A 25,904-nucleotide genomic window follows, 5' to 3' on the forward strand; every position below is an offset into this window, starting at 1 on the left:
AAACTTAACACAGCTTCAAATATAAAGCTTACATATGAGTTACATATGCGCAGGATGTAGAGATGAACGAACTTGCAGTAAATTTGATGACTTTTCCTGCATAAATTAGTTCAGATTTCAGGTGCTCCGGTGGGCTAGAAAAGGTGGATACAGTCCTAGGAGACTCTTTCCTAGGAATGTATCCACCTTTTCCAGCCCACCGGAGCACCTGAAGGCTGAACTAATTTACGGAGGATAAGTGATCAACTGTCGCGCGGAGAAGTTTGTGACAAATCGAATTTACTGTAAGTTCGCTCATCACTAGCAGGATACTGTATGCATGAATACACCCTTAAGATGAAGTCTAAGGGTCTATTTGCATCCTGCATAATGGCTGCTGCATTCTTGTGCATCTGGTAGGTTTATCATGGGAAATTAACCAGCTGTAGGGTTATGGTAAAAAAAATAAAAAAAAATGCCCAAAAAAACTTGGGCTTGCTTTAGGCTTGGTTTGGGTTTTATAACCCTGAAGTTTTTATTTATATACCCATGTGTGTGTTTGCAGATGTGAGCCAGAGCCTTCTGGTTCGGTTTACTGTTGACAGTTATACAGAAGCGCCACAAGATGGTGCCCTTTCCATGCTACATTATATTAATGCATAATTAAAGCATGGGTTGGCACAGTTAGTCTTGCAATGTATCCTAAAAGGAAACAGCAAGGGCAGTATCCCGGATTAAATGGTGTATAGTAAAGAGGATAATAGATGGCAATTAGAGGGAATAAAATAACTTTTAGGAGAGAAATGTAAAGCTTTGTTGCACAAAATGTCCATGTGTAGAGGGGTCATCATTATTCTAGCAGTGCTGCTACTGGTCAGCATTTTGCCCTCCTGCAGAATGATCATATTCATAATTTATAAAAAGTTATTTGAAGAAAGTCATTGGGGAAAACAGATAAAAGTTGAATGGCATATTTGTAGATAAAAAAAAATAAATAATGAGAGAGTTTTGCACGCTGTCCAACAGGGGTGTGGGACTTCGAAAAAAAGTGTGCATAGCTTAAATGCAGTAAAGTTGTGCCAAAATAGCACAAACGCCAAATACAAATCCAATAATACAGATGAACTATATGGTCAAAAAAATTACACCTTATTATTCTGTAGGTCCATACAATTAAAATTATACCCTACTTATATAGGTTTGATTTTGTCGCACTTCTGGAAAAAAATCATAACTACATGCAGGAAAATTTATACGTTTAAAAATGTCCTTTTCTGACCCCTATAACGTTTTTATTTTTTCCACGTACAGGGCGGTATGAGGGCTCATTTTTTGCGCCGTGATCAAAAGTTTTTATCGGTATGATATTTGTTTTGATCGGACTTTTTGATCACGTTTTATTAATTTTTTAATGGTATAAAAAGTGACCAAAAATAAGCTTTTTTGGACTTTGGAATTTTTTTGCGTGTACGCCATTGACAGAGTGGTTTAATTAAGAATATATTTTTATAGTTCGGGACATTTATGCATGCGGCGATACTACATATGTTTATTTTTTATTTACGCTATTTTTTTTTTTTATGGGAAAAGGGGGGGTGATTCAAACTTTTATTAGGGAAGGGGTTAAATGATCTTTATTAACACTTTTTTTTTTACTTTTTTTTTTGCAGTGTTATAGGTCCCATAGGGATCTATAACACTGCACACACTGATCTTTTACACAGATCACAGGTTGTGTATTAACACGCCTGTGATCAGTGTTATCGGCGCTTGACTGCTCCTGCCTGGATCTCAGGCACGGAGCAGTCATTCGTCGATCGGACACCGAGGAGGCAGGTAAGGACCCTCCCGGTGTCCTGTAAGCTGTTCGGGATGCCGCGATTTCACCGCAGCGGTCCCGAACAGCCCGAACAGCTTTGACCGCCGCTTCTAAAGGGTTAATACCGCACATTGCCGCGATGTGTGGTATTAGCCGCGGGTCCCGGCTGTTGATGAGCACCGGGACCGACGCGATGTCATATCGCGGGAGCCGGCGCAGGACGTAAATATACATCCTGTGTCATTAAGTGGTTGAAGGGGTATTCCAGGGAAAAAAAAAAACTATTTTTTTTATATCAACTGGCTCCAGAAAGTTAAACAGATTTGTAAATTACTTCTATTAAAAAATCTTAATCCTTCCAATAATTATCAGCTGCTGAAGTGGACTTATTTTCTGTCTGGCAACAGTGCTCTCTGCTGACATCCCTTTAAGTGTCACAAAGATTAAATATTTTGTTTGTCAGTTTAACTCATAGATTTCATTTCGTCTCAGGGCTCTTTTGATCACTGAAAACTATCTCGGACACCTGTGATAATTAGATTGCCAGGTAAGCCCAATTTAAGGAAAAATTACTATGGTGGAAGTTCCACATTATTAAGCAGAGCACAATTTTCAAGCAATATGGTGAAGAAAAAGGATCTCTTTGCTGCCGAAAAGAGTGAAATAGTTCAATGTCTTGGACGAGGTATGAAAACAGATATTTTACAAAAAACGTAAGCGTGATCATCGCACTATTAAGAGATTAGTGGCCGATTCAGAGCAGACTGTTTTTGCCAGATCCATGCATCGGATCAAGAGAGCAGCTGCTAAAATACCATTACATAGCAGCAAACAGATATTTGAAGCTGCTGGTGCCTCTGGAGTCCCACGGACATCAAGGTGTAAAGTCCTCCAGCGTCTAGCAGCTGTGCATAAACCCTCTATTCAGCCACCACTAACCAATGCTCACAAGCAGAAACAGCTGCACTGGGCAGAAAAATACATGAAGACTAATTTTCAAACAGTCCTGTTCCCTGATGAGCACCGTGCAACCCTGGAGGGTCCTGATTGATGGAGTAGTGGATGGTTGGTGGACGGCAACCTTGTTCCAAAACAAGGCTGTGACGTCAGCAAGGCAGTGGTTGAGTCATGTTTTGGGCCGGAATCATGGGAAGAGAGCTGGTCGGCCCCTTTAGGGTCCCCAAAGGTGTAAAGATGACCTCTGCAAAGTATGTGGAGTTTTTGACTGACCACTTTCTTCCCTGGTACAGAACAAAGAACTATGCTTTCTGGAATAAAATCATCTTCATGCATGACAATGCACCATCTCATGCTGCAAAGAATACTTCTGCATCAATGGCTGCTATGGGGATACAAGGAGAGAAATTCATGGTGTGCCCTCCATCCTCCCCTGACCGCAATCCTATTGAGAACCTTCGGAGCATCCTCAAGCAAAAGATCTATGAAGGTGGGAGGCAGTTTACATCCAAACAGCAGCTCTGGGAGGCTATTCTGACATCTTGCAAACAAATTCAAGCAGAAACTGTCCAAAAACTCAAGTTCAATGGATGCAACACTTGTGAAGCTGCTATCAAATAAGGGGTCCCATGTTAAAATGTAACAAAAGTTAAAATGTTGTTAACAGTTTGATTGAATTACCTTTGGATTTCCGAAAACATGCTGCAAAAACAACATTGACAATTTTCAGTTCTTTACATCCTATAAAGTGTTTTGAAACTGTGCGTAATTATTTGGAACAGTGCATTGTAAGTTTTTTTATATGAAAAAAAAATACTGTTGTTATCAGTAGGAGGTTTGTTCAATAAAATTTGAATTGTACTCTTAATAATTAATAACATGAGAATTATGCTGATTGTTATTTACATCAATTATTTAGGTAAAAGAGAAAAATATTTTTTGCTTAATTTGTAACAGGGTGTAAAAGAATGAGATTCTGCAGTGGCCCGGCTGGGATACAGGAGCACCCAGTTTTGAAATTTACCAGCCGGATGGGTGCCAAATCTCATTCATTTAAATGCGCAGACCGGAGTCAGATAGTGACTCTGATAGTGACTCTGGTCAACTCATTTTTGCCCAGTATCCGGTTTTGTGGCCAGACTGAAGACCGTAGCATACCACGGTTTTCAGTCCGGCAACAAAACCGGATATGAGGAAAAAATGAGCCGACCGGAGTCCCTATCTGACTCCGATCGGCACATTTAAATGAATGAGATGTGGCACCGATCCGGCTGGGATACAGAGCACTGGTTTTGAAATTTCCCAGCTCGAACTTCATGAACAATGAAGAGCGCAGCGCTAGGGAAGCCACTAATGTTCTAATATTTATGGCCTATCCTTAGGATTCACCATTGATCTAATCTTGGAAAACCCCTTTAATATATCATAACCTGGGCCCAAAGGAATATGCTCTAGTCCTCTGGTGGGACGATCTGAGCTGTGTTGTTGCATGTAAAAAAAAAGGATGTGGTATACCATGAAAATATAATGGTGAACATGATAGGGACTTTTACGTGTCATATCTGCAGCCTACTTCCTGAGCCTCTGCTATGGAACAGAAAGCAGAGTCATCAGTCTGGTGGTGCCTGGGCACAGAGGATTTCACATGACGATGCACAGAGATCCAAATCACAATCTCTTTCTGAATATACTATCAGCAGAATGTATCAATGATCTGGTTTTGCAAACTTATAAAATGAAACATATCTGAAATAAAAGTTTTTGCTTTACACCTACTTCAGGAAAGTGAAACAGCTTTAATGTGTCTGCACTCTCCATATAGGTCTAAGCATCCGACACCCACATGTGTGTGGTTGATAAATTCTCCGGAAGAAGCTAAAAGGACACAACCTACTGCCACATCTAGAAGGGCAGACAAATCGTATGATGATTTAGACACGTCTAACCTGTTTTTATGCTGTAGGATGGAATTACCAAACAAACTGCAATGCAATCGGAAAGTCTTCAGACTGATTTTTTTTACATATTGTATGTTGCAGCCTTGTGCTTTGCTCTTAACCCTTACAGCTGCACAAATGGATTATTACACACTTTATCAGCATTAATAATGTTTGCACGGTCCATAACAACCAATCAGATCACTTATTTTATTTTTCCACAGGCCTTTTTAAAAATGAAAGAAGCAATCTGATTGGTTGCTATAGGCACATGGTCAACTTTTTCTCTTCACAGGTTTTGATATATGTCCCCCAATGTCTTGTTGAAAAGTGAACCTTTGGCCCAGTAAGAATACTTTGCACCATACAGCTTTCCCCACAACTCTGACCAGTCACTCTTGGTTTAACCAAACCAGATATCTTGTTTCTCATTGTCAGAGAGTCCTTTAGGTGATTTATTTGCAATCTCCATGCAGGTTTTTATGTGTCTTTTACTGAGGAGATGATTTTTTTCTGACCACTCAGAAAGCTTCTCCCATCTGCACACAGTGACTGACAGTTTGGTGGAGCTACCAGCTCTGGTTGTTTCAATGTTAAAGGGGTACTCCACCCCTAGACATCTTATCCCCTATCCTTTTAATCGCGGGGGTCCCGCCGCTGGGGACCCACGTCATGTCCCCTCCCATAGACATGCATTGAGGGGGTGGGGCGGGGCGTGACTTCATACGGGGCGGAGTCGCAACGTCACAATCTTCTGTTCCTGTGGTCGGGAGCCAGACCCTCCAGCCCTTCCGGAGCAATAACAGGTGAGTGCTGCATGCTATATTGCGGGGGTCCCCAGCGGCGGGACCCCCACGATCAGACAACTTATCTCCTATCCTTTGGATAGGGGATAAGATGTCTAGGGGTGGAGTACCAGTTTATATCACTTTATACATAGAGGACAAGCTTCAACAGAGTCCTGTACAGTATACGCTGTGCACTGGAGATACAATATGGAACCACCCTCTCTAGATCAGTGGCTCAAGTTACAATGGTCCAGGTCCAGTTATATTTCACTTTTACTCACTAAGGGGTTGGCATCTAACCACCGGCTTTCTCTCAGCATCTATAAAGGCTGAATTTATTGCATGTTTTGGGCACAGTTTTTTTTTGTTTTGTTTCGTTTTTCATAAATTCATGCACAGAAAGATACTACTTATACACATGGGGGGAGATTTATCATTCAATATAGACGTTATTTTCCGTCTATCATTGGCGCTGTGATGGCACAGTCATGTAATATTAGCGACATTTGTGTGACTTTTGTAGTAGACAGTTTTTGAGTAGCAGTAGACCTATTTCTAATTTAGACATGCAGTGCACCCTTATTTATCATATGCGACTTTTAGAATAAGTCGCTAAAAATTGTGCAAACCCCGATTTCCAGGCGCTAAAGTACGCCAACCAAAAGTACACGTACAAAACCTCGTAAGCTAGAGCTTTTCCAGCCCATGCAAAGCAGCGGGGAATTAATCATCTACAGTACACACTTATTATAAATTACACACTGCAACGGAAAAAGTTAGAAAAAACGGTGGTAAAAAAATAAATCGGGTACACTTTGAATGATTAATCTCCCCCATCTTCTCTTTGTATCCACTCGTGCTCAAGTTCAATAAACTGCACATGTAAATGCAGTCTAATGCAGAAAGTGCACTGACTCAGCTGTTTGGGAATCTCCTATAGGTTTCAATTACTTAATTAGATTGTAATTATGTTTATATGATAAAATGACATAAGGCACAAGTTATCTGCTTCTTTAGGTCAGGTTCTCATCATGCAGCAGCTGCATACAGATGATGCCATGTTCATGTGTTGGAAAATGGGCGCACACTTCTGCTGGTAACAACACCGTTTTACCAGCAACATTGTGCTCTTATTGGTTATGGTCTCATCTGCAAGTGCATAATATATAGTGCATAATAAATAAGGGAGATTTATCAAAACCTTTGTGGAGGAAGGGTGGTGCAGTTTCCCATAGCAACCAGATCACTTCTTTCATTTTTTAAAAAGGCCTAGGAAAACTGAAAGAAGCAATATGATTGGTTGCTATGGGCAACTGCACCATTATTATTCCACACAGGTTTTGAAAAACCTCCCCCTCAGTCTTCAAAAAAAAAAAAAAAAAAAAAAAGAGTACTCTGGGATACCAAAGTGTATCCCCTATCCTAAGAATAAGGGATGAGTGTCTTATTGCAAGAAGTCTGACAGCTGGTATAACCCAGAGAGATCTCCTTTAAAATAAAATTTGTTCTCAGGGGAACACGCCCCCTCCCATAGACTTGAATGGAGGGGGGGTGGCGTGACATCACACCCCCAGTCCCGGAAACCCGGAGGTTTCCGAAACTGGAGACGCAGCTCCCGCATAGATAGATCAGACCTCTTATTTTCTATCCTTTGGATAGGGGATAAAATGTTTTTGTCCGGAATACCCCTTTAAGAAAGAAGTATGAGCCTCATTACGGTCAGTAGTTTTATCAAAATCAGACACAAAACCGACACAGAAAAATATTATAGAAGGTATGGTCACCCATGCCGCATTTTCATGCGTATTTGCTGCTGCATATTTTCCTACCCACTTGAAGTATATGTTTAGAAAAATCAGCTGCAGGAAATATACTGTAAAATACAGCATGTGTGACCATACCCTTAAAAAGGTAAAGGGGAAATATTTGTGCCCCACATTTGTATTATACAATGGCTGTGATTTGGCAGTTTTACATGCTAAAAATCAGCCATCTTTTTCAAGCTGAATTTAGCAGCATTCAATGGAAAAACACTTTAATATATATTTTTTTTATGAATGAAAAGGACATATTCTGTGTCAACATCTGTGAAGGTTAACACTAACCAAAAAAAGACATTGGTCTTCATTTACTAAGCTAAAACAGACTAGTTTTTGTTGGGTTATTCCAAGTTATTTTGGCGCACAGTGGCCCTCGTTTACTATTGAAAACCCGACATGTTTTGTTGGGTTCTGCGCCAGATTTTGCACCAGATTTTGCGCCAGAACTGAAAAAACCCCGACTTACTCTCCATTGTGCTAAGAAAACCGGAAAAAGGGGCGTGGGCTCCAAAAAAGGGGCGTGTCCTTGTCATTTTTACAAAAAAACAACATATTTACTAAGGTTTCCACAGAAAATGTGGTGGATTTGAGCTGAGAAAAACCCTACAGATCAGATCATGTGTAAAAAAAAAAAAAAAGCAAAGTGTAGGGAAAGTGGAAAATGTAGAGAAACCTTAGTAAATACCGTGGAAAATAAATTGTAGGGAATTAAAACCCACAAAGAAACCTACACTCCACTCTTAGTAAATGAGGGCCAGTGCCTGCGACATGTCGGCACCAGGAAAATAAAAAAAACTCAACATTTCTTTGTTAAAAAGACGAAAAAAGGGGTGGTCTGTTGCAAAGGGGCAGGGTCTGTCCAAAAAGGGGCATAAGGACATGAAGATGTACTTTAGATCACATGAAATAACCTTCATGTGATATCTCCCACCTTTTCAGTATTAGGTATGACCGTTTTATCTCTGGCACACAATATTAGCTTAAAGGGTACTCCGCTACTCAGCGTTTGGAACAAACCGTTCCGAAAACTGGAGTCTGCGGGAGCTCATGACATCATAGCCCAACCCCCTCATGATGTCACGCCGCCCTGCCCCCTCAATGCAAGTCTACGGGAGGGGGCGTGGCAGCCGTCATGTCCCCTCCCATAGACTTGCATTGAGGGGGTGGAGAGTGACATCATGAGGGGGCAGGGTTATGATGTCACAAGCTCCTGGCGCCAGCTCCAGCATTCGGTACAGTTTGTTCCAAACGCTGAGCAGCGGAGAACCCCTTTAAGACTGGATGAGAAAAACATTTACACGCCTGAATTTTAAAAGGGGCACTTAAAACCGATTCAGAAATAACTACAAAGTAACATACATCTACAAAATTCTCGCACCATCTTCTATACAGACTTTTCTTCAGAGGTTCTAGAACAGAGATGCAAACTCTGTAACCAGTTATCTAAGTTCCATAACATTCCAGGAAGGTACATGTGAGCTACTAATGGGAGTAGTAAAGGATGAGGACAAGGTATGTACTAATGGGTGGAACGGTGGCTGCTGTCATTAAGATTGATCACTGTGGCTGCCACTAACCAGCAGTTACTTACAGCCCTAACGTTGAGAATTGTGGCTGGCTGGCACCGGTAAGAATGTGAGGGGCCATACATGTCATTGCTTAGGGAATATGCCACTGCTGTTGGGGAGCATTGTGGCAAACAGTCTTTTTTAAGAAATTTAAAGAAACACTTAAAGCGGTTATCCACCATATGGTGATTTTTGTATGTATTTGGTAGACCTTTGTCTGGTCTTGTCTGGTCTTGGGGCTAAATGGCTATGTTGTGAAATCACCATAACACTGTGGCTAGCTTTTTGTGAACTTGTATTTCCTGTTTGACCTTTTTTATTTATTTTTTTTATTTTTTTTTACTACAAATCCCACAATTCAATTTTCCTCCCTCCCACACATCAACCACCCCACCCATTGAAACATAAATTAGCTGCATCCATTCAAAAGACCTGTGGTTTTCAATCAGGGTGCCTACAGCTGTTGCATTAGTTGCAGATTGATCTCTCTCCCACCAAGTGATTGCTCCACCCATTGAAGCAGACAGGCTCCCTGTCATCAGCTGACTAGTGAATCAGGTCTCGGCCGCAATGCAACCTGGGAAAAACCTTTTGTATGCTGTTAAAAATAAATATTGGGGTGAAAATAACATAAGAATTGTGAGAAAACTGTCACACACAGGTACAGACACTATATTATGAACTACACTAACTTTACAAACCCTGTAGCATAGTCAAATAATAAAAAAAAATCCTGGAATAACCCTTTAAAGGGAAAATTTACAAAGTACAATAAATTATTGCACATGGTGGGCCGAATTTCCGAATAGATTTAATAGTTTTTTGTTTGTTTTTTCGGGTTTTTTTGTGTGTGTGTCGTGTACCAGAATTTCCAACAAAAAATCCAAAAGACCCTACTAACTCTCTACTCTACTCAACGCTGTCTTCACAAAGAAAAACACTCTACATTTTCAAAAAAAAATATTCAAATTTATCAATGTTTCCACTGAGAATGTGGCAGGTGTAAAAAGAGCAAAATGTAGGGAAAATCGCCAGATACAAGATACAATAGTAAATACCATGGAAAAATACCTGTCAGAAACAAAAACCCACAAAGAAAACTACACTCCACTCCGATTCTTCAGGACCTTAAAAGGGAAGACTTGGTTCCGTTGGAAGACTCAAACTGAGAGGTAAAAACGGGTTTTCCTAAGGGCGCACACTGCTACAGTAGGTTAAAACCACGGACATCAATAGTAAAATAATAAAACGGCTTTAATGACATAGACGACGTGCTTAGAGAGCACAGTTTTTAGCTCTCCGTTTGAGCCTTCCAAAAGAACCAAGTATTCTCTGCAAACTCCGTGCATCTACGGAACCGGGTCCAGGCTGCCACGCAACTACTCCTGTTCATGCACAAAAAAAGGTGTTGAGCTCTGAGCCTAACACGTCCAAATACTTAGGCATTTTACAAAGTTGAAACAGTTATTGTGTTGCCCTTGGTAATGGCACAAGGATAGCGCCAACAATGTCTATTTTTTCTTTCCATATAAACCTGCAGGACCTAAAGGGATACTTTTAATCAACTGATGCCAGAAAGTTAAACAGATTTGTAAATTACCTATATAAAAAAATTTTTTAATCCTTCCAGTACTTGTTAGCGGCTGTATTCTACAGAGGAAATTCTCTTAATTTTGGATTTCTTTTCTGTCACGACCACCGTGCTCTCTGCTGACACCTCTGTCCATGTCAGGAACTGTGCAGAGCAGGAGAAAAATCACCATAGCAAATAGGGATCGACCGATTATCGGTATGGCCGATATTATCGGCCGATAATCACGATTTTGGGCATTATCTGTATCAGCAATTACCTTGCCGATAAGCCGATAATGCCCCGCCCCCCGCACCGCCCCCACCGCACCGCGACCGCCACCCCCGACCCACCGCACCGCGCCGCACCCCCCACAGTGATGCTGGGCGGTATACCGGTATGGATTTTTGCCCATACCGCTATACCGATCGGGCCCCTCCCCACCCTCCGAGTCAATAAAAAAATTACACTTACCCGTAATGGGGGTGGTCCGGGCCATCCATCGTTCCTGTAGTGTCCGGGGGCGTTCCGGGTGAAGAGTGAACCGGTCCGGGCTGTCCTTCTCCGGCAGTCATCTTCTCCACTCCGGGCAGGCTCCGGCCTAGTACACTGCATAGACGCCGCTACGCCGTGACGTCAGGTGCGTCGCTGCGCACGGGCATCACTGCGCAGCGGCGTCTATGCAGCGTACTAGGCCGGAGCCTGCCCGGAGTGGAGAAGATGACCGGTGGAGAAGAAGGACAGCCCGGACCGGTTCACTCTTCACCCGGAACGCCCCCGGACACTACAGGAATGAAGGATGGATGGCCAGGACCACCCTGACAGGTAGGGGGAGAGAAGCGGGTGGTGGCGGCGGCGGCCTATGGCCCCGCAAAAGCCACTGCAGATCATTGATTTAAAGCGCCCGCTTTAAATCAATGATCTGCAGCGGTGTCGCAGGGGGTTAAATAGCCGATAACTTATACCGATATTCCGGTATAAGTTATCGGCTATCGGCCCTAACCTGCACCGATTATCAGTATCGGCCCTAAAAAAACGATATCGGTCGATCCCTAATAGCAAACCTCTCCTGCTCTGGACAGTTCCTAAAATGGACAGAGGTGTCAGCAGAGAGCACTGCGGTCGTGACAGAAAAGAATTTTTTTATATAAGTAATTTACAAATCTGTTTAACTTTCTGGCAACAGTTGATTTAAAAAAAATAAAAATAAATACCGTAAATAAGTTTTCCACTGGAGTATGCCTTTAACCAAGCACAAATCTGGCCATACACACAAATTAAGCTCATCTCCTTAATTTTAGCAGAACTGGCCAACCATCTAATGTGTATGTGGTTCCCCAAACTCTCAAAGAAAAAAGGTTTGGGCAGCTGGATTTCAAACATGGCCAATTGTGTTCTGAAGGTACATAATCTACTGCCATTCACTAGCTTATAACTAGAAGTGGGTTTCCTGCTGCGTGCTATGCTACCATTCATTTTAAAAGGCCCGCTGGCAATCTGCAAATCTGCCACTACTACGACTGTCCACGGACCCATTCAAGTGAATGGTAGCGTAACTTGCAGTGTATTTTTAATGCAGCGGGAAACCTGCTGCTAGAGCATGTGAACACACCCTCAGGGTAGGGTCACATGTAGTGCATCCTCAGTGTATTTGATGCTACGGATACACTACTGACCGTCCCTAGAGGGTGCCTCCAGCTGTACCCCTGTGTCCTCGCAGCTCCCTCTGTCTGCTTGTAGCAGTGGATTACTGCTGTGAGCAGGACACACAGGCACATCTGGAGGTACACTCTATAGGGACGGTCAGTAGCGCATCCACAGTGTCAAATGCGTTGCCGATGCACTTACACTATCACTTTAACTGAAGGACTTCAGGAGTAGTACTATTTGGAATGTATCCTTTAAAACTAGTATATGTTGTGCAGTTGTAGGGTAACATTTGCTAGGGAGAGGTCAGAGACCTTGTCAAATAGGAAGAAGACCTGCTAAAAGTGGCTATACACCTTCAATAGCTGTTGTTCTGAGCTCCCAATACACATGTATGTTCGGCAAAGGTTTTTATTTTCTCAACAGAGAGAGGAGGGGCAAACTGCTGCTAGATAGCACTGGTACAAAAGGGTTGGGTAGTTGAAATCTGTCTGTGGAAGTGCCCCTCATACACTTTAGATTAGTGTTTCCCAAACAGGGGGCCTCTAGCAGTTGCAAACCTAATACTCCCAGCATGCCCAGCCAACCTTTGGCTATCCGGGCATGCTGGGAGATATAGTTTTGCAACAGCTGGAGGCCCCCTGGTTGGGAAACACTGCTTTAGGGAGTTAGGCAGACACACTGCTGTCAGTGGATTCTGCAGACCTTTCTATAAATCCCAAAAGGCAAGAAGTAGTGAGATTACACAATTTGACAAGACAACGATAAACATTTGCAACAACAAAGCCAGCAGAATAATCAGTATGTTGACTTACAACAATCAGTATTTATAAAGTAGATTATCCCATGGATAAAATACCTGTCTCAAGTACTGTACTTCCCCATTACATCCAAGACCAGGGTAAATAAGCTTATTACCATAATTTTTATTTTTGCTAATTTTATTTGATGGTATTTCACACAGCCAAGCAGAACTTTACTTCGTACGGATGAGGAGAAACAACTCGATAGTGCCATCTACAGATGAATGTTTTCAGATTGGACGAGAGCCAGAGTTGTAGCAGAGTTAACAATCCTAGTCATGGCGCGTTAACATACCAAGTATCAGTGTTAAAGAGGTAGTCCAGTATCAAAAAAACTTATCCCCCATCTGCAGGATATGGGCATAAGTGTAAGATTGTGGGGGGGGTCCGACTGCTGGGACCCCCCATGGTCTCCCAGCCGGTACTCCGGCTCCCTGCATGAATGGAGGCATGTCAACCACGGCAGGAAGCTGTCTCACAGAGACGCAAGGAGGGGAGTGCAACAGCCAACGCTTTGTGAGGTGGTCGACACACCTCCATTCATGAGGAGAGCGAGGCGTAGTACGGGAGATTGTGCAAAGTCCCAGAGGTAGGACCCCCCACGATCAGACACTTATTCTGTGGATAGGGGATAAGTTGATTGATACTGTATAACACCTTTAACTCTGCTACAACTGTACATGTCAAGCTTTTCTAAATTTGTTGACATTTTTCCATGTATCTTACTTGGGCTTGCAGAAATCAGTGTACACGCTACCAAAGCCACACATTTAGATGTAAATAAATGATTTTCAGTTGTGGAAACTTCTGCAACAAGCCTGCTGTGTGTAAATATACTCTAAAAGAGATGGACAATGAACTACAGGGTGGACACCTATAGGCGGCACAAGAGCTAGTTTTCTTCTTTCTGGAGGAGCACAATTTTGTATCCTTACCCAGGGAGCATTACCATAAAAAGACTTCCTACTAACAACCTCCAAAAAGGAGACCAAGAAGGTTTTTTGTTTTTTTTACCCGCATAAAGTATTCACCTAATAAAGCCAGTCCAGGGTGTGTAGGCACAGTCCATCACTGTACTTTGATCATACAAACATGACATAAGTTATTATAGTCACTTGTTAAAAAGCAAACAAAGCTGAACATCCAGGTCACAATCCCTCAGGTTCTCAAAACAGGTTATCCAACCAAAACATACCTGTGTATCAGTGTACATGTAGGAGACATTGGTGCTAATAACATTACTTATTACTATTGTGCTTGGAGCCATGTGGAAACCTCAAAATCCACAGAACTTCCTTACACAGCTCTGTAGATATAGGTAAAATATCCCAGCATACAGAAATTGTGTTGCTGCAGAGCGTATACATGCTGAAGCGGCCAGAAATGTTCACAAGCAATGTATCTGTGCAAATATAGGCTGGGTGTATACACTGTTGTCCAGTCAAATCTTTTTTTTTTTTTTACTGAAGAACCCAAGTAAGATAATGCATTACAAAGAATGTGAGAATATACCTACCCGAGCGATCCCGGATGACCAGATTGCGGCCCTCTCTTAAATGGATGGTCAGGAGGTAAGACATGGCATTAGGAAGACTGTTCACACTGTCATAGCTTTCAAGGCCCTGAAGAATACAAAATAAAACATCTGTTAAATATCACATGCATTTTCCCTTTAAAATGTGACTAAAGATATACAGAAACAGTTGCCATTAGCAACTCTTTCTAAACTTAAAGTAAAAAAAAAAGACCATTAGTCTGGTGGGACTTTAATATAAATCATTTGCTTTTACGAAAGAAGAGTGTTTTTATAGTGTTGACTGAAGTGTATTATCCTGATCAACGAGCCGAGTAGCAGCAGTGCATTTGTTATGTTATGGTCAATCCTGGTTGAACTACATGCAGGAGCCTATGACCCTACTACACATAGCTACCAAGCTACTGCTTCAGAAACACTGCTCTACATCGGGCTCTACCAGGGCCTCACAGATTGCCACTGAAGACCTCTTCCACTCCTCGATGACCACATTACGAAGCTGGTGGATGTTAGAGACCTTGTGCTCACCAGTTTTACATCAGATGATGCCCCACAGATGTTGAATAGGGTTAAGGTCTGGAGACATGCTTGGCCAGGCCATCACCTTTACCCTCAGCTTCTTTAGCAATGCAGTTGGAGTCGTGTTTGAGGTCATTATGTTGGAATACTGTCCTGTCTTTGAAGGGAGGGGATCATGATCTGCTGCAGTATGTCACAGTACATTTTGGCATTCATGGTTCCCTCAATGTACTGTAACTCTCCAGAGCCAACAGCACTCATGCAGCCCCAGACCATGACACTCCCACCACCATTCTTGACTGTAGGCAAGACACACTTGCCTTTGTACTCCTCACCAGGTTGCCACCATACACTCTTGACGCAATCTGAATCAATTATGTTTTATCTTGGGCTCATCAGACCACAGGATAAGTGGAGAGATTTATCAAAACCTGTATAGAGAAAGACTGGAGCAGTTGCCCATAGCAACCAGTCACATCGCTTTTAAATTTTTTAAGAGGCCTTTTTAAAAAGTGAAGGAAGCACTAAGATTGGTTGCTATGGATAACGGTTTTACTTTTCCTCTGCAAAAGTCTTGATCGATCTCCCCCTTTGTACCAGTAATCCAAGTCCTTACTCTACTTGTTTACAGCAAATTGTTTGCAGACTTTCTTGTGCATCATCTTTAGGAGAGGCTTCCTTCTGGATCAACAGCCTTGCAGATCAATTTGCACTCAACTTCTTTGGTCAACCATGGCAAGGTCTGTTTTGAGTGGAACCTTGCCCACCGTGCTGCAGCTCAGTTTCAGGGTCTTGGCTATTTTCTTTTAGCCTAAGCCATCTTTATGTAAAGCAACTATTTTTTTTTTCCAGATCCTCAGAGTTCTATGCCATGAGGTGCCATGGTAAACTTCTAGTGACCGGTATTAGAGAGTGTCAGAGTGATAACACCAAATTTAAGACACCTGCTCCCCATTCACACCTGAGATCTTGTAATACTAACGAGCCATTGACACCGGGGAGGCAAAATGGCTAATTGGGCATTGGATATTTTAACTTAGGGGTGTATTCACTATTGTTGTCAAGGCTTAGACATTACTGTCTGTGTGTTGAGTTGTTTTGAGAGGACACAGCATTAAACACTGTTATACAGGCTGTGTACTTACTACTTTACATTGTAGCATTTCTTTAGTGTTGTCACAGGAAAAGATCTAATAAAATATTTACAGTGAGACACTGTAGGTTGGTTATTCCTTTATATTTCTAATTTTATTTAAATCTCATTTGTCATTTTTCTAAAAATCCTTGTCTGAGACCACTGTTAACATTACATAAGCATTTTGTTTAGAATACCGAGGGGATAGATTGACTACCGTTTAAAGGGGTACTCCACTGCTCAGCGTTTGGAACAAACTGTTCTGAACGCTGGAGCTAGTGACGTCATAGTCCCACCCTCCTCATGACGTCATATCACCCTCATGACCTCATGCCCTGCCCCCTCAATGCAAGTCTATGGGAGGGGGCATGATGGCTGTCATGCCCCCTCCCATAGACTTGCGTTGAGGGGGGACAGGGGCGTGACGTCATGAGGGGGGGTTTATGACGTTACGAGCTCCCAGCGCCAGCTCCAGCGTTTGGAACAGTTTGTTCCAAATGCAGAGCAGCAGAGTACCCCTTTAATATTCATATAAAAATAGGTTTCTATCATTGCACAGTAGTCAAATCTATTTTGGTCACATTGAGTACCAAGCTATTTTTACTCCTGCGATCACTTAAAACCTATTTCCATTCAGGATGCCCTGAGTGAAGTGTCATGTTTGGGAAAATATCTGTGTGTAGTCACTACTTCCTGAAAACTGAGAGACATATAGCCTGATCATATCGTATAGACTATAATCCCATAACAAAAAAAACAAAAAAAAATCCCCAAGAAAAATAACACCCTTGTTCTGTTAAATTTTAGAGACAAAACAAGCAGTAGGAGTACAGAAATGGGGTAGACTGTTTCCTATGGACACATGCATATAAACCTCAAGATAAAGCCTATTGCATGAAACGATCATTTGTACACAAAGGGGGTAATGTACTAATGCATTTTTGGTGAAAAATTCCACTTAGTTGCAGCACATCTTTTCACTGGCATAAAAAGCCTTTTGTTGCTGGTGAATCTAGTGGGTGTGTTTTGGACGAGGAGAACAGGTTGCACAGTTTTCAGATTGATGTACAAAGTGCGACCAGGCCAAAAGACACACAGATTTGCGCAATGGCCACTCCAGCCCGGACCAGGTGTAGACATCTGTGCTGGCCTGGCTGCCACGTTTCCTACACATTTATGAATCTCACCTGAATTTACCATATCAGCTTAGTTTTGTTGGGGAAAAAGGGGAATTACAAGAGATTGCTAGTTTCCCAAATTTCCTTATACAATGGCCCTACAAAAGGTTTATTAAAAAGACGAATCTCAATGGTGATTGCAATGATAAGGTTTATGCAGTTTGACTATTTGTTTGATGTATGGGTAGCAGGCCGGTGAGCAAATTTGTGTGACTATTTGTAACACTGCGCCTTCCCGTTTATTTTCATTGCCTGCTGCACAAATCTGTGTGAACCCGGCCAACCATGTGTATAAAAAGGTGCGGCCCAGTGTATAGCCCTACAGGAGAAAGGGAGCAAAAGTCCCAGCCAATTCTTATTTATTTTTTATTTTTTTAAAGCTTCAGTAGTCCAGGAAGTTTAACATATCATGCCACCTATAATAGCTTGCTGGCAAAAACATCTACTTGCTTTTATTTTTATAGTGTCTACATTCTGTAGCACTTAAAGCTTGTCATCTGTCACTGCCCCCATTGGGGCTCACCATCTAAATTCCAGATTAACCTATCAGTTTTGGAGTGTGGGAGAAAAACAAAAGTATCCAGGGCAAACCTACTAAAACATAAAGAGACCATACAAACTAGATGCAGATGTTGATTTGAACTCAGGACCCAAGTGCTGCAAGGCAACAATGCTAACCTATCCGTACATTGGAGGGCCAAACTCACAGTTCATTGGAAGGCGGCAAAAATCTGCCCTCAGTTGCACCACTAAAGTTCTAAATCACTTCTGGAAGCAATGTCAACATGACAACTGTAAGTTTGGCGCTTCATGGACTGGTTTTCCATGGCTGAGCAGCAAACTAAGCTGTCATAAGCATTCATTGGATCGAGTTTGACCATTTTTTTTTGTGTTAATGACAAGTCTAGGTTAGGTTATGTTCACACATACAGGATCCTGTGCAGATTTGATGTGTAGGATCTGTAACTGCAGATTAGAAGCTGTGCTCAGTCATTCAGTTTACATTGAAATCTGCAGCAGAAAATCCTGTGCATCAAATCCTGCGCATCAAATCTGCATACGTGTTGACGTACCCTTAGGCAGATTCCTGCTAAACGTGTCCTGCCAACATTCATAGTATGAAATATAAAGTTTGTTGGAGGTGGAAATTTGATCTGGAACAATTCTTTATGGTTTGTGCTCGGCTCGAATCCAATTGAAATGAAATTCTTAAGCTACAAAATAAAAATTGACATTCTTCAGAATACTAAAATCCCATTCTTATGTAAACAGCAAGAGGGAGGCCCTTTCCTGCGCTTCTCTGTTGAAAGTAAGACCCATAAGACATAGTATATTGTTTGTGATTTAGAAGAATAGGACTAGCCTGCACAGACCCTGAACTCAACCCTATCAAACAACACCTATAAGATGTGTATAAAGTAGTCTCTGAGATAGACTTTATTTCAGTGTACAAAATCCTGGCCTCAAGACCTTCAGAAATGACATCTAAGAATGTGCAGGTGAGGCCCTGCTGACCTTTGTGCTGAAATTCAGACCCCTCTCACCTACTTTCTGCGCCCCATTGTTTGGGGACTGTTCTACTACTATTTTTTTACAGCCAAGTTTGTTGGTCTGGTGGGAGTTTTAGCCCCATTTGACAATCATGGAAGGGAGTCGCTACCCCAGGAGGTCCCAGGGGGTCCCAGTGGTCAGACTCTTATCTCCTATTCTAAGTGTCAAGTACCAGAGAATGTCTTTAAATGTCTATGCCTACTGAATCCATGATGGATTTCCTTGATTATTTACTTGAAAAGTTACAGTGCATCCTAACACACAACACTAAAATAAGCAAGTCACAGCCTGCAATAGGATTAAGGTGCTTAAATAAAATAGTTTACTCTGTTTTTTTCTCTGTCTGACCAACACCTTAGATAATTACCACTTGGCTTGTTAGTTTATGTATACACCCAAAAAGCCAAAACTTTGACTAGAGAGATGATTTCTTTAGATTCCCAGCCCCCTACAAATTCCAACACTGGTGAGGAAATAGGCCTGGTTCCTTGGCAAGTCACTGGTCCCAGAAGTAGTGAACAGGCAGGTAAAAGTGCCTTCCTATGCAGAACTATAGATTACAATATCACCGGCCGGGGCAGTCTCCCAGGCAGTTCAGGACTCTGAAACAAATAACGCCGGAATACCATTGAAACCTCTGGACGCCCCAGGATTCTTCATAAGGATTACTCACTAACCACAGGACAGCCCTGCACTCCCCTAAGTAAACAACAGGGGATATATGAGAATCAAAACTTACATATAGTTAATTCTATATTGGACTAATAGGTCTTCTCATGACATGCCAAATCTGCTCTATCCGAAACTCCTTCAACTCACATTTCCTTGTTATTGCACAATCTAAAACGGCTCACTCGCTTGCCTCTCTCATCTGCATTCAACTCCTCTACTATGAACGCTATTTGAATTACTACAGCAAAACGATCTTTAGTTTCCTCATCCTCTTTTTAACTATTGAAACGCCAGTGAACTTCAAGGATGTTTATCATCAATTTTTTGAGTGACAATTTTTTATTGGATTTTTTTTTTTATAGATTTTTTATCTATTTAATAAATTCTCATAGCACTGGTATTTACAGTTTTTTTAATATCTAAGGATCTTTTTAAACATCTTAGGCTTGTTCGGCCAAAAAACGCTGCATCCAGATGTTAGCTGTAAATCAATGAGAAATCGCAAAATTCTTTCTCCATTTGGCGTTTTTCAATTTGCGTTTTTTTTATCCTTTTGGCATTTTTTTTCACTCTTTAGGCGTTTTTCAGCTCCTTGGCGGTTTTGCAAAATTGCAGCATGTTGAGCCTATGGCGTTTTTTTTCCCCCTGAAACCTTGGTGTTTTTCTCCCATAGAAGTCTATGGGAGTAAAAAAAAACACCAAGAAAAATGCCATGTGTGTTTTAACTTTGGCGTTTTTGCAGGCGGTTTTTATTCTCTTTTGGACTTTAGCGATCCAAAAAAGTGATGAAGATACCTTTTTTAATAAAATTTCTCAGGGTACCATTAAAAAATAAAAATAAAAAAAAGACACAGTAGTGATGTAAAAAATTGTATTTAACGGAATTTTATCTTTTTTATAACAACATTTTTATAAATTTTTAAACAGGGATCAATTTACGTGGGCGGGCAGGGCACTAAAAATGTAGCTGACAATAATAAAAATGTAGTGGGTGTGTATTTTTCACTTTTTTCTTTATCTTTTAGTTGGTACTACTACTCCCAGCATGGAACACTGTTTCATAATGGGAGTAGTAGTACCTGGACTTATTGACAGATCGCCCCGGGTTCCGTTGCGATCCTTCTGTATGATGTATAGATGCGGGTGGCCGCTCTTCTATGGTCCCCTGCACTGACGAATATATACACCTATTCATATTTCCCGCAGAGAGCTGTGATTGGCCAGATGGTTCCAGCCAATCACAACTCTCTGTGGGAAATCTGAATAGGTGTATATATAAGTCAGTGCAGGGGACCATAGAAGAGTGGCCGCCCGCATCTATATATTATACAGGAGGATCACAGCGGGTGTCAGGAGTGACATCCGCTGTGACCTTTCCTTAACTGCAGGTACTACTACTCCTTACATGGAACAGAGTGTGCTCCATGATGGGAGCAGTAGTATTTGCAGTTAAGGACAGACCACAGCAAGTGTCACTCCTGACACCCTCTGTGATTGTCCTATCTATTGCAGAGAGGCTTTCTCCTGCACTCCGCATCTCTGCTCTGTACTCCACTGAGAGTGGTGATTGGCTGCCACCATCCGGCCAATCCCCACTCTATTCACATCACGGGCCAGCCGGAGTACAGAGCAGAGATGTGAGCGCTGCATAGAGCCGCTCCACATCTCTGCTATATTATGGACAATCGCATTGGGTGTAAGGATTGACACCCGGGGCGATATGTCTATTAGTACAGGTACTACTCCCATCATGGAACAGTCTGATCCAAGCTAGGAGTAGTAGTACTACATAAAAAAAAAAATTGAGAAAAAAAAGTGAAACACACATACACAAATTAAAAATGAATTAAAAGTTCATTATAAAAATGTCCTTAAATATATTTTTTTTTTTTACCATCCCTACTGCATCCTTTTTTGGTACCCAACACATTTTGAAAAAAATGCCAAAAGGGGCCAAAAATGCAATTTCAACTCAAATGCAAAAACGCAGGAAATTGCACTGGCATTTTTTTTTGGCAGTGAAAAAAAAAAAGGCTCTTTTCACACCTCATTTTTAACAATCCAGCAAAATATTTAGTTTTCTTTGTTTGTTTGCACAAAATGGACACTATTTAAAAATGTATCAGGCAGAAACCTTTCCAATTCCGCTGACCGGTGATAGAATGAACATGTGAATTTTTTCGGCGGAATCCGCTCAGAAATGCATTGCTCTCTATGAAGACGGCACATTTCCAAGTGGTCCTAGCACCAGCATATTTGTGGAATGTCTGTCAGTGTTTTTCAAACATGGCCTACAGATTTTAGCTGAACAGAAGAGTGCAGAGGTCTGCATTATCCTATTCAGCAGAAACAAACATACATATTTTGGACAAGTTTTATAAGAGAAACCTATGTATTCTTTAAACTGATCCCTCACAAGAGTCTTTACGATTGAAACATATGTGTTTAACAGAACCAGTAAAATGTGGTATGAAAAGAGCCTTATGAGTATGGCAAGCTTACTATAGCAATATGTACAATGTATTGGCCAAACCTGGGGATTTTAGCTGGACCAGCTTACAGTGGTTCCCCAAGTTACAATATTAATTGGTTCCAGGATGACCATTGTATGTTGAAACCATTGTATGTTGAGACCAGAACTCTATGGAAACCTGGTAATTGGTTCTGAAAGCACCAAAATGTCATCCAAAAATAGGAAAAAGTGAGGATTAAACAAAAATAAGTAGATAACTAATATAGATAAAGCAAATCCTTACATATAAAAGTAAGAAAGATCTGCTTGGAGCTGTAAATCGCTGTCTATGTCAGTGTTTCCCAAGCATGGAGCCTCCAGCTGCTGCAAAACTACAACTCCCAGCATGCCCGGACAGCCAAAGGCTGTCCGGGCATGCTGGGAGTTGTAGTTTTGCAACATCTGGGAGCACCCTGCTTGGGAAACACTGGTCTATGTAGAGGACAGGAGCTTCTTCAGGGTCCTGTACAGTACACGCAATGTCCTAAAAAAGTAACATGGAGTCGCCCTCACCTGATGTCCAAAGGAGCAGGTAACCCTGATATAGATAAAGGGTACAGAACATGTAATACCTCCCTGTACTGTAGAGGGTGCTACCAGACATCAGTCAGTGCATACGCTTCAGTAATACAGGGGTTTTACCAGTGAATGCCCATTCTGATTGGTCACATCTTCCAGCTATTGATGCGTTTCATAGATCTGGACTGTCCGTAGTATTGTATGTTGAGTCTGGTTTCAACTTACAATGGTCCAGAAAAGACTATTGTATGTTGAAAATATTGTATGTTGAGGGATCATTGTACTAATGTGTATACAGTGGCCATATCAGCAGGTGTCAGGAGTTATACTTTAAACTGCCAGATACTTTTGGGGTCAGGAAGATTAGCGACCACCAAGAGGTGTCTGGCAGTGAATTTCCCTCAAGTGACACGCAAATTGTATGGCGAGGGAAGAAAAGCTGGAAAGATACCTGTTGACCGAACTGCATTTGGCGAGTAGACAAATGAAATATAAGCAAAATGTTCTACTACTTACTCCAAGTTCTTCTGACATCTGTGATGATATTGACGAGTTCAAGTCAATACTTCCTGAGCCATCCTAAAATAGAAAAAAAGTTGACAAATGTAAAATTAAAAAGTAAAATTAAAGTGTAAAAAAATAAATAAAATAAAAAAGGGTAATTATTTAGAATTAATGTTTTTTGCTAAATCTCTTCCAAGGTAGGGGGGGGGGTAGGGCAGAGTTAATTATTTTCAGGCCTTCTTTGTCGTTTAGAAAGTTATTCCTGCTGCTTTGCAGTACAACCCGCACAATGCAGCAGCTGGAAGAGTTTTCTTGAGCCTGAAGAAGAGCTGGGTACTACATACAGACAGCAAAGCAGTAACCTGATATTTTTAGCAATTTGGCAGAAGTAACTGCTAGCGTTGAGAACATGTAATGGATTGCCAGCATCATATTCAGGCAAACTGCATCATCAACAATTGGAAAGCCACAACCCCCCGCATTTTCCACTATTCAGGTGTATGTCATCATGGAACGGCAGGTGATATTTACTACGTGGCTTTCTTCGTGAAGACAAGTCATCCCCACCACTCTGGTGATTAGAGCTCTATTGTCTTCTCATGCTAAATCCTGTGCTGATAAAAGGAGGGGATTTAGTAAGATTGCCAGTTGAACACTAGTCTAGAAAAAAATTGTTGGATTTTTTTTTTGCAATGCATGTAGTTTAAGAGTTGCACATCTCTAATTTTTTTTTTTTTTTTAATAATAAATAGTAATAGTATAATATATATATATATATATATATATATATATATATATATATATATATATATATATATATATATATATATATATATTTTAAAACATCCTGAATGGTTTTTAACCCATTAAAGGGGTATTCCACTGGTAAACTTTTTTTTTTTTTTAATCAAGTGGTGCCAGAAAGTTAAATAGATTTGTAAATTACTTCTATTTAAAATATTAATCCTTCCAGTACTTCTCAACTGCTATATGCTCCACAGGAAGTTCTCTTTTTGAATCTGTCTGACCACAGTTCTCTCTGCTGACACCTCTGTCCATTTTAGGAACTGTGCAGAGCAGGAGAGGTTTGCTATGGGGATTTGCTTGTACTCTGGACAGTTCCTAAAATGGACAGAGGTGTCAGCAGAGAGCACTGTGGTCAGACAAAGGAAATTCAAAGAGAAAATGAACTTCCCGTGGAGCATATAAGCTGATAAGTACTGGAAGGATTAAGAGTTTTAAAATTTGTTTAACTTTCTTGTACCAGTTGATTTAAAAAAAAAAAAAAAAAAAAGGTTTTCCAGTGGAATATCCCTTTAAGAATGCGGACAATTTTCATTTTTGCGTTTTTAACCATTACAAAACCATACATAAAAGGATTTTTTTTTTTTTTTTTTTTTTTGGGGGGGGGGGGGGGGGGGTAGGCAATTGTACCCAGTATACAGTTTTTTCATATACTACAACAAGGCTGTGGGGTATTCATATTTGAGGAAACATTACTGGTGTCAAAAGGGGGCACATACAACTGGTGACAAGAAAGGAAGGGGGGTGCATGAGATGGAGTACATGTGGCTAAAGAGGAGCGCTATTATTGGCCACAGGAGAATATATTACTGGCTACAGTGGAACATTATTACTGTGGTGGCCCAGTACAGGAGTTGCACCCCAGTACCCTTGCTGCCCTGTCAGGCAATCTCCATACAGTGCCCCTGGGCCCCCTGCACCTGCTCCCTTGTATATTTGACCCTAAGTGCCTGTTATACAGTGTATTGTACATATAGTGTGTTATGCCTGTAAGACCTGTTGTCGCATTATTAAACTTATGTGATTGCAACCCAGGGAGGTACCAGTGACCATGTGACCTAAGGGTGACCTATGGGACCCCTCAGAGTCTCCCCCATATAAGCCCTGGGTGGAGCCTCTGCTCTCTCTCTTGTAGCTGAGTTGCAGTAAGGTCAAGTGTGTCTGGAGTCCAGAAGAGGCCAAACTGTCAAGCAGCCATGGATCCAAAAGTCCACTACCCCCCCTGGTCCAAGTCAACACCTGGTAAGGTACAAACTGGGTATAGTCAGTCTCAGTCAAGTCAGTCCAAGTAAAGTCTGTATCAATTCAGCGTGGCCTGCATCAAAATTGTCCAAGTCCACTATAAGTCCCAGCAAGCCCTGTGGTTTCTGAAGTCCCTGGTCACCTCTGTGGGCCTAGCCAAGCTGTATAGACTGTTACATCTGTCTGACTCAGTAAAGCTGCAGTTGTTCCGTAACTTTGCATCAGAGTCATTATTTTCCCCTGTGCCTAGCCCAGGATACAGCGGTATTCCTTCAGGTGGTGTAGAGGATAAACCACGCCCTGGCATCACAAACACAAGGGGTTAATGCAATCTGACCCTAGGGTAATTCCATCTGTCCTCATCACACCCTCACCACATTACTGGCTATAGAGAGAATTATTAAATGAGTAGATGACAGATGAACGTAGCACATACTGAGTTTTAAAAATAAAGTATTTGAGTCTTTGGAGCTAGTTCTCATATTAAGGGGGTTGTTTGAGAAAATACATTTAAATTCATTTTAGGGAAAAAAATGGAAGGGAGAACTTTCTTTAATGGTTGGAATTGATGAAAATGTTTTTCTATGACAACCACATGAGAGGGTACTGGCAGCACAGTCAGTCAATCTGCCATCTTCTTGGTGACACATGAAATGTTATTGTTCTTATAATGCATAGCATCAAGTTATTCACCTCCAGAGTATTCTGGAACTGTATGTGCAGTACTGAGATTTCAAGCATAACCATTGGAAGAATGTAAATAACTAGTGAGGTGCTAGGTCGCAAAGTCATTTTTAAAGATTGGCCGATAGTGAGGACACATTCTGTAATTTTCACTATTGAGTG

General features: G+C 41.4%; 1 protein-coding gene across 1 annotated transcript in view; it reads right to left on the reverse strand.

The window, feature by feature from the left end:
• The window catches only part of MCTP2 (multiple C2 and transmembrane domain containing 2), a 208,166-nt gene that overhangs the window by 112,002 nt on the left and 70,260 nt on the right, over positions 1-25,904 (reverse strand). Inside the window, exons 3-4 of the mRNA XM_056571863.1 lie at positions 23,025-23,087; positions 14,405-14,510 (exon numbers count right to left, since the gene is read on the reverse strand). Of these exons, the coding sequence (XP_056427838.1) occupies positions 14,405-14,510; positions 23,025-23,087 (169 nt within the window). The remainder of the gene's footprint in view (positions 1-14,404; positions 14,511-23,024; positions 23,088-25,904) is intronic.

The sequence above is a fragment of the Hyla sarda genome, chromosome 4 (genome assembly GCF_029499605.1).
Source record: "Hyla sarda isolate aHylSar1 chromosome 4, aHylSar1.hap1, whole genome shotgun sequence".
NCBI lineage: Eukaryota > Metazoa > Chordata > Amphibia > Anura > Hylidae > Hyla > Hyla sarda.